Here is a 13,518-nt window from a genome sequence, read left to right as displayed (position 1 = left end):
CAGCAGGCTGTGAGGGGCGGGGGCTGAGCACCCACAGTTCTGGAAGCAGGTGAACCACAGCCACATCCCCCAGGTCCCGACCGCTCGCCGCCTGCTTTCGGCACCGGTGAGGCTGCCGGCGTTCCATGATCCTCCTGGGGGAGGCCCGTAGATACCGGAGGCCTTTCCGAGACGGCCCGTTTCCTCCCAGCCCTGAGTGCTGGGGTCAGGAGCCCCGGGCCGCCCAGATTCTCGGGAACCGAGGTGTCCCCGGCTGCCCCCATCCCTGAGGCCCAAGCGCCCCGCCTGCTGCTTGCAGTGTGTGCACGTACTCATCTCCCTCTGTCGCTCTCCTGCATCCGTGTGGCTTCCGTCCAGGTGTCTGTGTGTCCGTGTGTCTGTCTCCTCGTGCACGTGGCCCGTGGAGATGCCGTGACGCGCATGCAGGCATGGAGCCAGCTGTGGGGCATCAGAGAGGTGGCGAGAGGCCAGGCCGGCTAACGGCAGGCCCCTCTCCGGTCGTTGGTGCAGGTGTGTTGAGGAGCGACCAGGCGGTCTGTTGGCTTTGGAGCCGATGCCGACTTTTGGGAAGGGGCTGGATCTCCGCAGAGCAGCTGAGGAAGCATTGGAAGTTAAAGATGTGCTTAATTCCACCTTAGATTCTGAGACTTTAAAACAGACCCTGTACAGGCAGGCTAAGAACCAGGTAGGTACCCGCCAGAGCCCACCCCCTCGCCTTCCCCAGGCTGGACGGCAGGCGGCAGCCGCGCCCCCCGCCACCAGGGACAGCCTCGCCTCTCGCTGTGACCATCCCACGTCTGCCTGGGGACACCTCCTGCGCCTATTGCATCGGCTAGAGAGACCCCCAAGTGACTGCCCTTGCCCACAAGTGGGGTGGGGCAGGGAGAGGTTGAGGGCAGATGAACGCAAGCGAGACCGTCACGGGGGCGCTCCCCCCGCAGTGCTCGCGGACGCGTGGGTCCCCGTCCTCACGTCCCTGGAGGGAGGCGTCCACAGCAGGTGCCCTGCCCTTGTGGCTGCATTGGCCTCCCTCTGCCTCTACCCGAGCAGGGATGATGATAGCCCAGGGTCTTCTCGAAGGACGCTGCCCCGTTGGGGGTCAGGATTGCAAGCGACAGCCGTGACGGGGTCAGCGGGCACCCGGCCGGCTGGGCACGTCCCGTTCCTCAGCACAGGTGTCGCAGGAGCCTGCCTCCTGCTTCTCTCCAGTCTGGGGGGCTCGGGGTTTCACTCAGCTCTCTGCAGCCCACCTGAACCTCAGCAAGAGCTGTTTGCATGTCTGTCTTCGTCTTTTTACTAATGCTGTCGGAGCGTGAACTCGGGGGGACATCCCCCCAGCCCGCCTGCTCTGAGCGGCCCCCGCTCCCGTCTGCTCATGCCCTGTGGGCTAAGCCGGGCTCCAGGCCAGAGGCACGTCTCAGAAACGCTGCACATCGTTTCCCCAGAATATCTCTGTGCTGCCACCATGGTCATCCACAGGGGACAGGCCTCACCAGGCAGGGCCTGAGCCTCGTTGACAGGGTCTTAGCAATAACTCCCAGCATTCCCAGTCCCTCCCAAAGAGCACACTTGCCTGGGGACGCGTGCTGATCGCCAGGGGATGTGGAGGCGACTGCAAGGGGGGATGTGCCCCAAAGAGGCTGAGGGTCTTCGTGGCACTCTGCACAAGCGCCTGACAGAGCTCCCCCCACCGCGCCTTCCTCCTCTGTGGGCCGGCCCCCCGCGCCTCTGCCCTCATCTACCTCTGGAGCTGAGGCCAGCCAGAGCGGGTGGGAGGCCGGGAGGGGACGGGGCCGGCCTGGGGTCCGCAGGACCGCAGCCCGCACCGCTCACCTGCCCGTCCCGTGTGTGCCCCGCCCTCTCTCCCGCCAGGCGTATGCAATGATGCTGTCCCTTTCTGAGGACGCTCCTCTCCACACCTCCTCCCAGAGTCCTCTGGACGCTTGGTTGAACATCGCGGGAGCCACGCCAGAGTCCGGAGCCTTCAACCCCATCAACCACCTCTGACTGCCCCCCGAAGGGCTGGGGTCAGAGTCCAAGCGAGGCCACCACGGGCCCCCGACGTCCCGACAGAAATCCCAGCTGCGGAAGATGGAGGCCAGGGCCTTGGGGAGCCAGAGCGGCCCGGGGCCGAGGAGACCCCTTGTCACCTGCGTCTGACCTCTCCTCAGCGTCTGTGCCGCCGGCCATGGTCCAACTTTAACTTTTCCAACGAAAACTCAGAACCCGGAGTCCTCGGAGCCGTCGTAGGGTTTCACCGGCTCTAAGAACTGGTCTTGAGGACGGCGTTCGAGATGGTTCAGCTCACAGTGTCCGGGTGCAGCGCGGGGGGGCTGCTTTGCAGAGTCAAGCCCGTGGGCGAGGGTGGGATTTGAACCCCAAACTGAGGCCGGCGGGCCGCTCCCAGGCGCCCGCGTGCTGTCTCGAGAGGGAACGGACAGCTGGGTGTGCTCTAAGGAGGGAATCGCCCAGATGATTTTTATAATGAAGATTACAAGAATGACCCTTTTGGTAATCTTATTGACGACAGAGTCTATTTAAGCATGTGGTTTTAAAAATAGACAGTATTTTTTAAAAAGCAAAATCAAAAAGTGACTTGCCAATTGTTTTTTAAAAGTAATTTTGCATTGCTTTGAAATCTCCGCTTATTTGCAAACCCAAACCTGCCTGGGAGCCAGCACTGCCTTTGGGGGTGTTCTTTATACTGTAGATGCAGAGAAATTTTCTATCTCTGACCGTATTTGTAAAGCCAAGGTGATTCTGGGGTCCCCCCCGGGCAGAACTGAGTTTGGGGGGCCGACTCCCGTGAGCAGTTTCGGACTGTGCCCGGGAATCAGATACGGTGTCCTGGGCTGGCCCAAGGCTGGGACTCGGAGATGTGCCTGTCATCGTGTGCCACGCGATTCGTGCCCGTGGCCCCCATCCAGACGCCCGGTTGTGTGGGGGAGGGCGGAGCGGTGGCTGGTTCCCTGATGTTCTCCCCACAAGGGCTGTGCCTCGGCCACCCCACACCAGCCCGCCCGCCACCGTCCTCAGAAGGCAGGCCTGCCGGTCACGTTCGGATCTCCAGCCCTCACCCACCCCCGGTCAGACGGACAAGGGGGAGGAAGCGGGCCTCCGCGGGGGCCACCGGGGGCCACACTTCAAGGCTCCCTTTTGCTCCAGGCCGCCAAGCTCCACGTGCACCTGACACCCCAAGACACGACTGCCACTTCGCTCTTTGTGTGGGCTCCTGGCGGGCAGGACCCGGCTCCAGAACGAAGGGCGTCCAGACGCGACCTACCGCAAAGAGCAAAGACAGCACAGCCCCGTGGGGACGGCGCCTCCCCGGGGACCAGGCTACTTCTCCACTCGGATGGGCTTTAAATTATTCCCGTAGGGGCCAATTTCGAGTAATCGTTTGTTTTCCCTGATGGAATTGACCTTAATCTGTATATAACTTGTAATTTTTTCTAATTCATTTCTTTTCTTATTTTATTTCTTCCTTAACAGTATTTTTGGCATTAGACATTCTTATTGTGAAGAAATAATGTTAATATAAGTATCTAGTGAAGGACCAAAACCGTGTAATAAGGTCGTGTGATGTGTGATCAGTAACCAGGGAGTGGGGCCGTTTTGAAAGTGCCAAATACCCCGCGTCCCCCGCGCCCAGCAGATCCTGCTGCCCGTTTTCCAGACAATCATGTGTTTCTGTTCAATTTGAGTTTCAGCTGCGTTTAAGACAAGTGCTCTATTTATTTCTTTTCTTGTTTGGAAGATAAGAAGCAGAATAGCATCCTGAGAAGAAGAGAAAAAAAAAAAATCTCCCAAGTTGCCCTAAAAAACGTGTGAAAATACAAACGGCTGTGGAGTGGCCAAGCGTTCAGCCACTCCAGGCCAAGACAATCGTCCACCCGGGCACTGGGGGTCCAGCCTCGTGCTGGAGACCTGCGGTGGGGAGTCCCCGGGGGCGCACAGACCTGCGGGTCCCAGTGAAAGGGCTTTGGCCCTTCCCAGATCCAGTCGAGGTGACAGGCTCAGAGCACCTGGCATGTGGGCGCCGGCTGGAAGGTCGCCCCCGGGGCAGCCGGAGAAGCTGCTGGTGGAGGACGGGCCGTGGCCACACCCGTGAGGATCTGCAGACTCAACGTCGGGCTCACACCTGCTCGGAGGCATCCTCGACCCGCCTCGGCCAGACCCGCCTGGTGTGTAGGAATTTCCAACTTCCCCTCCGCCGAGATGGGACCCCCTTGAAAAGTCAACCTCAGATACCAGCTCCCCATTTCTGTAAACCCAAATTATATGATTTCTTCTGCTAAAGAATAAGGTGTGTGCTTTTTTTTGCGATATGACTCTCTCAGTCCAAAACAGGACGTTTGGGCTGGGGGAGACCCGAGGGTCTGTTCCCTGCGGCCCGGCCCTGCCGTTCACCTCTGGTCTCTCTGTGACCGTCACGGTCGGACTTCTGTGGGCGATCTTCTTAAACATTATCTCTTCCCTTTCCTTCTTTTCTTCCCCTTCCCCAAGAAGCCCGGTTGCACATTTTAAGTCCTGTTTTCTTGTCCTTCTGAAAACGATTAGAGCAAGCCCAGTTTCTCCTCTGGCCTGAACACTTGGCCGGCCTGGGGGGTGAGGTGGGGTCTGTCCTTGTACCCCTGGGCAAAGAAAGCACTTACTTCCTATGCCTGGTGTGTCCGTGAAGCCCGGTTTCAGAGCTTAGCGTTGCTCCCAACCACAGCGAGCTGCCCCCCCTCTGGCCTTTCTCTGCCCCGTGGGCTCTAGCACCAGCTGCTTGTTCAGGCCCCAACGCCGCCACGTGCCGGGGGACCCTCTGGGGTTGGGGTCTGGGAGCCAGGGAGCCCGGGCTGGAGAATTCCAAGATCCCAGCTTCGGAGCGCAGACACAGCAGGCAGCTGGCTGGCTGACCACTCTGTCCGTGGGCGGGTGGCCAGGGTCAGGGCTGTGGACTGGGTGTCCCACTGGGCCAGGTGTGTCCGGGGCCAGGACCCTTCGGTCGAGCCTCTGCTGCTTCCCTCTCTGGACTGTGGACACTTACCCCCAAATGGAAATTCGAAAGGAAGCCCCCTCCCCTTTCCCTCCTCCGCCCCTCAAACCCCAGTCCCCCGAGGACCCACACCCTCTCATTCCCAGGACCATGGGGTAGGATCCCAGGGCAGCCAATGCTTTGGCCGGCCAGCCCTTCAGCCCCCCGATCTGAACCCAGGGGCGTGCGCTCCTGCATCTGGCCTGGGACCCTGGGGTGCGGACGAGTGGACAGGGTGAGCCTGAGAGACTGCCCGGCCGGCGTGGCCTTCCTGCACAAAGCCAAGGGTGCAGCCAGTGTGTCCAGACCCTGACTGGCCCTGGAAGCCCTGAGGGCCCTCGGCCTTCTCTGTCCTGGCTGCTTCCTCAGTTCACAAAGCACTTACCTGAATACACATCCCTCGTGTTCGCCCCGAAGCCTCAAGCACTGGATTATGGAGCCCCTGTGCCCCGGCCCCCCGGCCAAGTGACTGAAATCTACTGAGCTGTATTCACTGTGCTGTCCTGGGGGAGGGGCAAGGGGCAGCACCCCCCGGGAGAGCACCCTGCACTGCTGCCCGGGGTAGGGGGACGGACAGGGAGCCGGGCACCTCGCTCCCCTCCCGGCTGGGGACGCGAAGATACGGTTGCTCCTGGTCGGTGGAGGTCAGCCGGGTCTCAAAAGCCATGAAACTGTGTCTCTGTAGCAATGAGTGATACTGTGACTAAGACGTCCTCACGTTATTCCAAGGAGCGATCCTTTTCTCCTGCCATTCCAGTGTTTTTGTTTTATTTCTTTTCTGTCACTGATTCATATTACCACTTTTGGAAAAAAATAAAAGAAGATGAAATGAAAAGGCAGCTTGAGTTTCCAAATGTGCAATTCACTTGTGAACAAAGTAACCCTAAAGGTTCCTTTCCATGCATTTTGCATCCTCTGTTCTGTTCCAGACGAGGGAAGCTGAGCCCCGTGTCAGAATACGGCACTGAAAGCATCTGTATGCGTACGCTGGTGACACTCCAAACCTGTGCACCCATGTCATCCTTCACCATTGTTACATTACAGATTCGGTTTCTTTTATTTTCTTTCAGAGCTATATAATGTTGTAAAAGAAATCAAATGTAAATGTCTGGTTTTCATAGAATGTTTTTTAAAAAACCATTGAGAAGGAGGCTGGTGTGTGTCCCACGTCCCCCGATTGTAAATTGCTTCTGTTCTAAGTAAACTGTGCATGGCTCGTGTGTAGCAGTCATTACCGTGTCTGTTCGTGAAATTTTTACAGAAAGGAAAATCCCGTAGATGCAGTTACTGAATCTGTGATTAGGGTCTACGTCCTCAAGACTAGACGTCTCGAACTGCCCACGCGGAAGATGCAGTTCTTAATCCATACGGAAATCGCTGTGGGAGAAGGAAATAAAAAGGACACCAAGTGTAGGAGTCATTCAGAGAGCGATTCTGCAGATTTCATTTGGATGCTTGTGATAAAGACAGATGTACTTGTGTAGAGAAACGTCTTTAAGGTGAAGCCTAGGAGACGCCGATTTCGAGGCTGACGCTGTAGTCTAGGACTGTACACCAAATGTAATCTTTCCGAAGCTACGATGAATTTATACATGAGATTGATATGCAATAAATCTGTGTGCTTTTCTAAGCCTCCGTGCCCTCCTGCTTCATTCAGGGAGAACAGAGGCCTCTGGGGAGGGCGGGGGGCGATGGACTTGAGAGTTGGGGCGTGGCAAGGTTCTCCACCCGTCCTGATGGAGACACCCCTGTGCCATCTTCCTGACACCACCGCCAGGGCAGGTCCCCTTGCTGCTCCCGTTTTCCAGACTCAGAGAGGGCACCAACTCCCCTGGATGGCCTTGCAGTGAGGGTGGTGGTCTCCAGGTGTGTCCTCCTGAGGTGGGCCCACCCTCACGCGTGCCGGAAGGACAGAGGCTGAGCAATTGCCCAGGCTGCAGGGAGCGCCGACCCAGCCCTCAGGGCACCCCTCCTTCTGCGTACTCCTTCTTGGGGACCTTCTTCACAGGGGCCCCCCCAGTCTGATTCTGCTCTGACCGAGAGGCCTTGAATCATTAAACTGCAAAGGGCGGGTGCTCTGTGCCGAACTAGGCCTTGTGAGACCACCCGGGGGGGTGCCCGAACCCTCACCCTCTACTTTCCGGTGACACAGAGGTTAATTAGTGTCACTCAGGTGTCCTCTAGGCCCGAAGCCTCTGGGCCAGCCTCGCCTGCCACATACAAATAGCCCCCACCCTGGCCGGGTCCCCGTACTTCTCCCGGGCTCCTCACTGCCACCTCCTGCTGGCAGACTCCCCGCAGACCCCCGCTCCTCCAACACAGGCATGTTCAGGGGCAGCCCTGCCTGGAGGTGGGCACACCTGGAGGGTGCCAGGCCGGAGGTGGCATGTCTGGAAAACCCTCGGCTGGAAGTTTTGGGTGGTAGAGGGTCACCACGACAAAGGCAGCTTCCCCGGAGAGTGGACGCCGCTGGCTGGCCTTCCAGCATCTCCAGGTGGGGCTTCCGTAGGTGACATTTATGTTGCCTGACACCTGCTCATAAGCAAGGCCTCCACTGCTGACTCACCTGAGCATTCCCACAGGTAACTTCTTCCCTGGCACACAGTCCCGGCCTCCTCTCCATCCCCAAAGCTCCTTGGCCCCCCCTTACACACCACCTTCACCACTCAAGCCACGGGAGATGGCTCTCAAATTACGAGCACTCTCACACCAGTGGCCAATCCTCCCCAGAGCACGGGTTGATGTGGGCGGCACCCTCCTCACCCAAAGAGACCTGATGAGGTGCCTCTCTGACCAAACAACCCACCCACACCACCATGGCCCATGGTCCTCCCCAGACGTTTAAGGCAGGAAGAAAACAAGATTTCACGTCAAACAGAAATCGGGCAGCATCTCCCTTCTCCCCAAGGCTTTCAAGTGCCTGGGGTCCAGAGTCTCCCCCACAGATGACATCTCAGGCTCCCAGAACATGCAGGAGCCCCTTAGCCTCTGTCTGTTCACAGAGTCAGAAACTATTACATGCACTGGATTTGGGGACTTTGAAGATGGAAAGTGACCTGATTTATTTCTCCATCCCCAAAGCCTGGCTTGAAACACTCAGTAGAAGGCAGCTTGCACAAAGCAGTGAAGGAATGAATGGATGATGGATGGATGGATGTGGGGATGGATGGATGGATGGATGGATGGATGGGTGGGTGAATGGTGGATGGATGGATGGATGGTGGATGGACGGATGGATGGATGGATGGATGGGTGGATGGTGGATGGATGGATGGGTGGGTGGATGGACGGATGGATGGATGGATGGATGGTGGATGGACGGATGGATGGATGGATGGATGGGTGGATGGTGGATGGATGGATGGGTGGGTGGATGGACGGATGGATGGATGGATGGATGGTGGATGGACGGATGGATGGATGGATGGATGGGTGGATGGTGGATGGGTGGATGGTTGATGGATGGATGGATGGATGAATGGGTGGATGGGTGGACGAATGCTGGATGGATGGTTTGCTGTAAGGACCCTCACTCAACATGGATTCTGGGACCTCCAGTGCCTCTGGAGGGGTCTGAACGTACTCTGAGGAGGTAACGGGAGGGAGAAAGGCCTCGTGTCCCTAAACAGCAGCACCAGGAGCCACCAGAGGGAAGGAACTGCAGCTGATCTTGGAACAGGATTCCTGGACCTAAATCCGGGCACTGGGCCTTTTTACTTTCTTCACAGAGTCAAGTAAGTGCATGTTCCCAGGGAGGGATTGGTTGGGGGAATCAGTTAAACATTTCAAGGTGATTTCCTCCCTGGTGTGACTGACACCCTGAAATCTGAAGCCCATGTTCAGATGTGGGGTTTGCCCCAGAGCTCCGGACACAGACACACTTTGGGAAATACACTCCCGTTCTCGGAGGACAAATGATGTCAGTCACAGAACAGATGCATGGCCACACCTCCGAAAGCTTGAGTGCTGGTCTCCAGCACACCCCGTCACACCCTCCCCGAGCTCCCAGCTGGGCTGCTGTAGGGGACCAGCCCTCCCATCTTTGTTCAGCCCAGCAGCCTTTCTCCGTATTCTGCTGAGGGGAGAGGAGTATCCCGGGACACGAGCCTGTCTGATAAGAGCCCCATTGTCAGGGAGACCCTAGAGGAAAAGAGGGCAGAGATACACAGAACAGGCTGACAAGCAGACTCTGTCTCCCTGAGGCCCAGCTCCTGGCACAAAGGGTCGAGGAAAGACTCCATTTTGGAAACAAGGGAAAAACCAACAGGAGGAAAATGTCAATGAGGAATCTGTTTTCTGGGAGAAGAGATGCTTTTGAATTCCCCTTCGGATTCATTTTGGGCCAAGTGAGACCGTCAGTTATTTGCAGAGAAGCTATTCTGAGAACCCTTAACTTTATGTCTCGGGACAGCAAAAGTCTCCCCAAAATTGAGAAATGTCCTAATTCAGGGTAAACTGGCCAGACGCAGGCTGGCTTTTGTGGGGACAAAGGGACCGGAAAGAGGTGCCCAGGAGAAGAAGATGCTCAGAGGGGGATTCTGGGGCGGGAGGAGGCTTCCAGCCACAGCCCGGACTGCGGTCCCCATGAAGGGAAGAGCATTGGGCTCAGTACCGCCTGGCAACATCCCCCTCAAACCTCACGCCCCATTCAGGAAAGGGAAGCGGGCTTTGCTCCAGAGTTCCAGGGCAGAGAGGACGGAATTCCAAGGTTACAAGATGGGGAAGCCCGGGCACCAGCTGAGGCCCCGCAGAGGGCCTGGGGCCCACCCAAAACCCCAAGGGAGGGGGTCAGCTCTGCTCTCCTGGGATCCAGCTGTGGCCCCCGGACTCCTGAGCCCACCAGGCCTTCCAGTCGATGCAGAGCAGGAGCCTGCCTCTGAAAGGCAGTGAACTGAAAACATGCCGCCACACAGACGTCTGTGTGTCCCTGTTCTCAGCAGCGCTGAGACATAGCTCAGCTCAGCTCATCAGCTCAGCTGTGTCAGCTCAGCTCATCATAGCTGCGCTGGACAGAGCCCGAAGGTTATCCACTGCTGAGTGAGTATGTAAACCGTGGAAATAAAGGAAGGCCCCCCACCACGAAAAGAGGCCAAGGCCATTTACTCAGAGCCTGACGCAGCCAGGCCTGCACTGGCACAGACTCAAAGGTGGGCAGAGGAGTGGGGGAGCTTCATTGGGTGTGCCCTGATGGGGGCTGAGGGCCTGGGGGATCTGCAGGCACTGACTATAATGGGGGCGCCCCACGGGATTGGTTGGGGTCACACCTGGCTTTCTCTGGCTGGTCCTGAGTTGGAAGCAGGGACCAAACTGAGCGGCCCGGCCTGAGCAGGTCCTGGCCGACTGGTGTGGAGCTTCCGGTTTAGCTGCCTGAGCTGTTTCCCATCCGTCGTGGGGCAGAGGTCTAAGTCCTCTTTCACGTCTGGTCGGCCATCGTCTGTATAGTCTGTCTCCGAAAACCATCTGTGGGGCACCCAAGGAAGGAATTCCACTCCTCAGGAAAGGAGCCACTGCTGAGGCACCCAACAAAACTCGCAGCCAGGGCTCCCCACCAGGCCCCGTGGAGGAAGCTGCAGGCGCCGGGATCCCTGAGCAAGGGGGAGCCGGCCAGTGAGCGCCCAGGGCTGGGGCTGGGGCTGGGGAGGGCGGCTGGACTGCCAAGGGCGTGAGGAAGCCGCCTGGGGTGAGGTAGTGTTCCCTATCCATCGTGTTTATGCAACGATGCACTTGTTGAAAACTCATCTAACTACATGTTAAAGGGGCAATCTTGTTTTATGTACATTATAACTCAATTCAATGATTTTTTGAAAACAGTGTGTCCTGCCCATCTCCACCTTGAGGAAAGGGTCCACCACGAAGCTCAAAGTTTTGGAGGCCCTGGAACACCTTCAATCACTTTCTGCCCAGGCTGGCGAGACTGGTCCCCGCCGCCACTGTGCCTGCCCCCAGGCCACCCAGCCTGCCCTCGGAGGAACCCTTCCCCCATGACGTCCAGGCTGGGATCAGGGGGTGGAAGGAGCAGGGGGCCTACGGCTGGGCCCAGGACGAGCTCGGGGCCCCCAGCCTGGCCTTGCTGCAGGCATCTGGGGTGGGCCCACCCTCCAACACTCAGCTGCCCGAGCCCTGCCAGGACCCATCCAGCATGGAGCCCATGAGTACAGGCCTTCTGCCTGCTACAATTTACAGAGTTTAGAAGTTCAAGGAAGCACATTGAAGACTATTTATGGTGACACACATGTGTAGGAAAAGAGCAAAAACATGCATGAGCTGGAAACACACCAAATTCAAAGTAGTGGTTTCCTCTGGGAAGCAAGGGAGGCAGAGGGGGGATGGGGGAGACAAAGAGACAGAGACAGAGACAGAGGCAGAGACAGAGAGACAGACAGAGACAGAGAGACAGAGACAGAGGCAGAGAGACAGAGACAGAGGCAGAGACAGACAGAGACAGAGGGACAGAGACAGAGAGACAGAGACAGAGACAGAAACAGACTTCTTCCTTTCCAAAATGTATGCCTTTTATTGCTTTTTCTTGCCGCATTGCTCTGGCCAGGAGCAACACTGAATAGCAGTGGTGAAAGTGAACACGTTTGCCTCGTTCCAGAGATGGAGGAGAAAATCTCAGTTTTTCACCATCAGGTATGATGTCAGCTGTAGATGGCCTTTACCGGGATGAGCAAGTTCCTTCTATTCCTATACGGCTGAGATTTTTATTATTAAGCATTGGATTGGGCTTTATCTTCAATTTATCAGTATCTATCTTCAAGTGACCGTATATCACTTCATGTAAAATATATGAACTTTACAACTGTATATTTCTACGCTCTCTTCCTGTCTTTTGGGTTTTTATTGTATTTTACTTCTACATATGTTAAAAACTCCATAGTGCACTGTCATTAGTTTTGCTTTCAATATCTATTATCCTGAAAAGAATCTGTTTAAAACACATGGAAGGGCTTCCCTGACAGCCCAGTGGTTAAGACTTCACCTTCCAATGCAGGGGGTGTGGGTTTGATCCCCGGTCAGGGAGCTAAGATCCCACGTGCCTCAGGGCCAAAAAAAAGAAAAAATAAACAGATGCAATATTGTAACAAATTCAATAAAGATGTTTTAAAAATGGTCCACATCCAAAAAAAATCTTTAAAAAAAACACACAGAGAAAAAAATCTGTCACGTTTATCCACATATTCACAATTTCCAGGGGGCTGCTATGCCTTGTGCAGACCTGAATTTACATCTCTTATCATTTTCTTATGGCCCAGAAAACTTCCTTTGACATTCACGGTAGTGCAGGTCTGTTAGTGATGAATTCTCCCAGCTTTTGTCCTACAATGTCTTGATTTCACTTTCCTTCCTGAAAGACGTTTTGCTAGAAATGGACATCTTGGCTGACAGTTTTGTTCTCCTTTGTCACTTTAAAGATGTCCCCATGTTCTCAGCTTGCTGTGTTTCTGATACGGATCAGCCGTTATTCTCATCTTTATTCTCAGGATTTTCTATTAATGGTTTTTAGCCCTTTGACTTGTTGTGTGTCCTGGTGTGGAGTTCTTTGGATTCATGCCATTTTGAGATCATTGAGGCTCTTGGATCTGCGGGCTTGAGGGTTTAGCCCACTGGGAAATTTTTCAGCCATTTTTTAAATTAACCACCGTTCTCCCCCTCACCCTTTTGGGCCTCTGATTACACGTACCGTTAGACTTCTTGATGTCAGTTCACAGATCAGCAAGCCTCTGCTCATTTTCCCCAGGCTTTTTCCTCTCTGTGCTTTAGGTTGGATAGCATATGTTGTCCTATCTTCAAGTTCCCTGATCTTTCCTTCCGTAGTGTCTAATCTGCTGTTACTTCCATCCAGTACATTTTTAAATGTTCATATCTTGTATATTTTTGTCTTTGGAATTGTCATTTGATTCAGTATGACACTTTCTCTTTTGATTATGGTCAAGGCTCCTTTTACATCCTCTGAATAGTTATAAAATCTGGTTTTTTTTTTAACTTTTAATTTTATATGGAGTATAGTTGATTAACGCTGTTGTGATAGTTTCAGGTGTACAGGAAAGTGATTCAGTTATACATATACATGTATCTATTCTTTTTCAAATTCTTTTCCCATTTAGGCTGTTACATAATATTGAGCAGAGTTCCCTGTGCTATACAGTAGGTTCTTGTTTGTTATCCATTTTAACTATCATAATATCTGTTTTAAATGCTTATCTGCTAATTCCATTGTCTATGTCATTTCTGGGTCTCTTTCTGTTGGCTGCTTTTTCTGCTCGGTCACATGGTCCTGCCTCCTCACATGTCTAGTAACGTTTAATTGGGTGCTGGAGGCTATACATGCAGAATTGTCGAGACCCTAGATCTTGTTGGCCTTCTTTTAAGAATCTTGAGTTTCGTGCTAAAGGGCAGTTAACAGCTTGGAGGCCAGCCTGGTCTTTGCGAGTCTTGTTTCAAAGTTCTGACATGCCAGGTGTAGAAGAGCCTTCACCCCAGGGTCAGCTCAC

General features: G+C 55.0%; 1 protein-coding gene across 2 annotated transcripts in view; it reads left to right on the top strand.

Moving 5' to 3' along the window:
• PRDM16 (PR/SET domain 16) overlaps nucleotides 1–6,621 on the top strand; it is a 324,677-nt gene extending 318,056 nt beyond the window's left edge. The window contains exons 16-17 of one of the 2 annotated variants that reach the window (XM_004272306.3): nucleotides 511–685; nucleotides 1,873–6,621. In XM_004272306.3, the coding sequence (XP_004272354.2) occupies nucleotides 511–685; nucleotides 1,873–2,007 (310 nt within the window). In that variant the 3' untranslated portion in view covers nucleotides 2,008–6,621. Of the gene's footprint in view, nucleotides 1–510; nucleotides 1,843–1,872 lie in introns of those variants that run through there. The other variant, XM_049706092.1, reaches the window with a different exon arrangement.
• The last annotated feature ends 6,897 nt before the right edge of the window (nucleotides 6,622–13,518 follow it).

This window comes from Orcinus orca, chromosome 1 (genome assembly GCF_937001465.1).
Source record: "Orcinus orca chromosome 1, mOrcOrc1.1, whole genome shotgun sequence".
In the NCBI taxonomy this organism is placed as follows: Eukaryota; Metazoa; Chordata; class Mammalia; order Artiodactyla; family Delphinidae; genus Orcinus; species Orcinus orca.
Note: the sequence above shows the minus strand (reverse complement) of the source record. Positions and strands in the feature narration are given on the sequence as shown.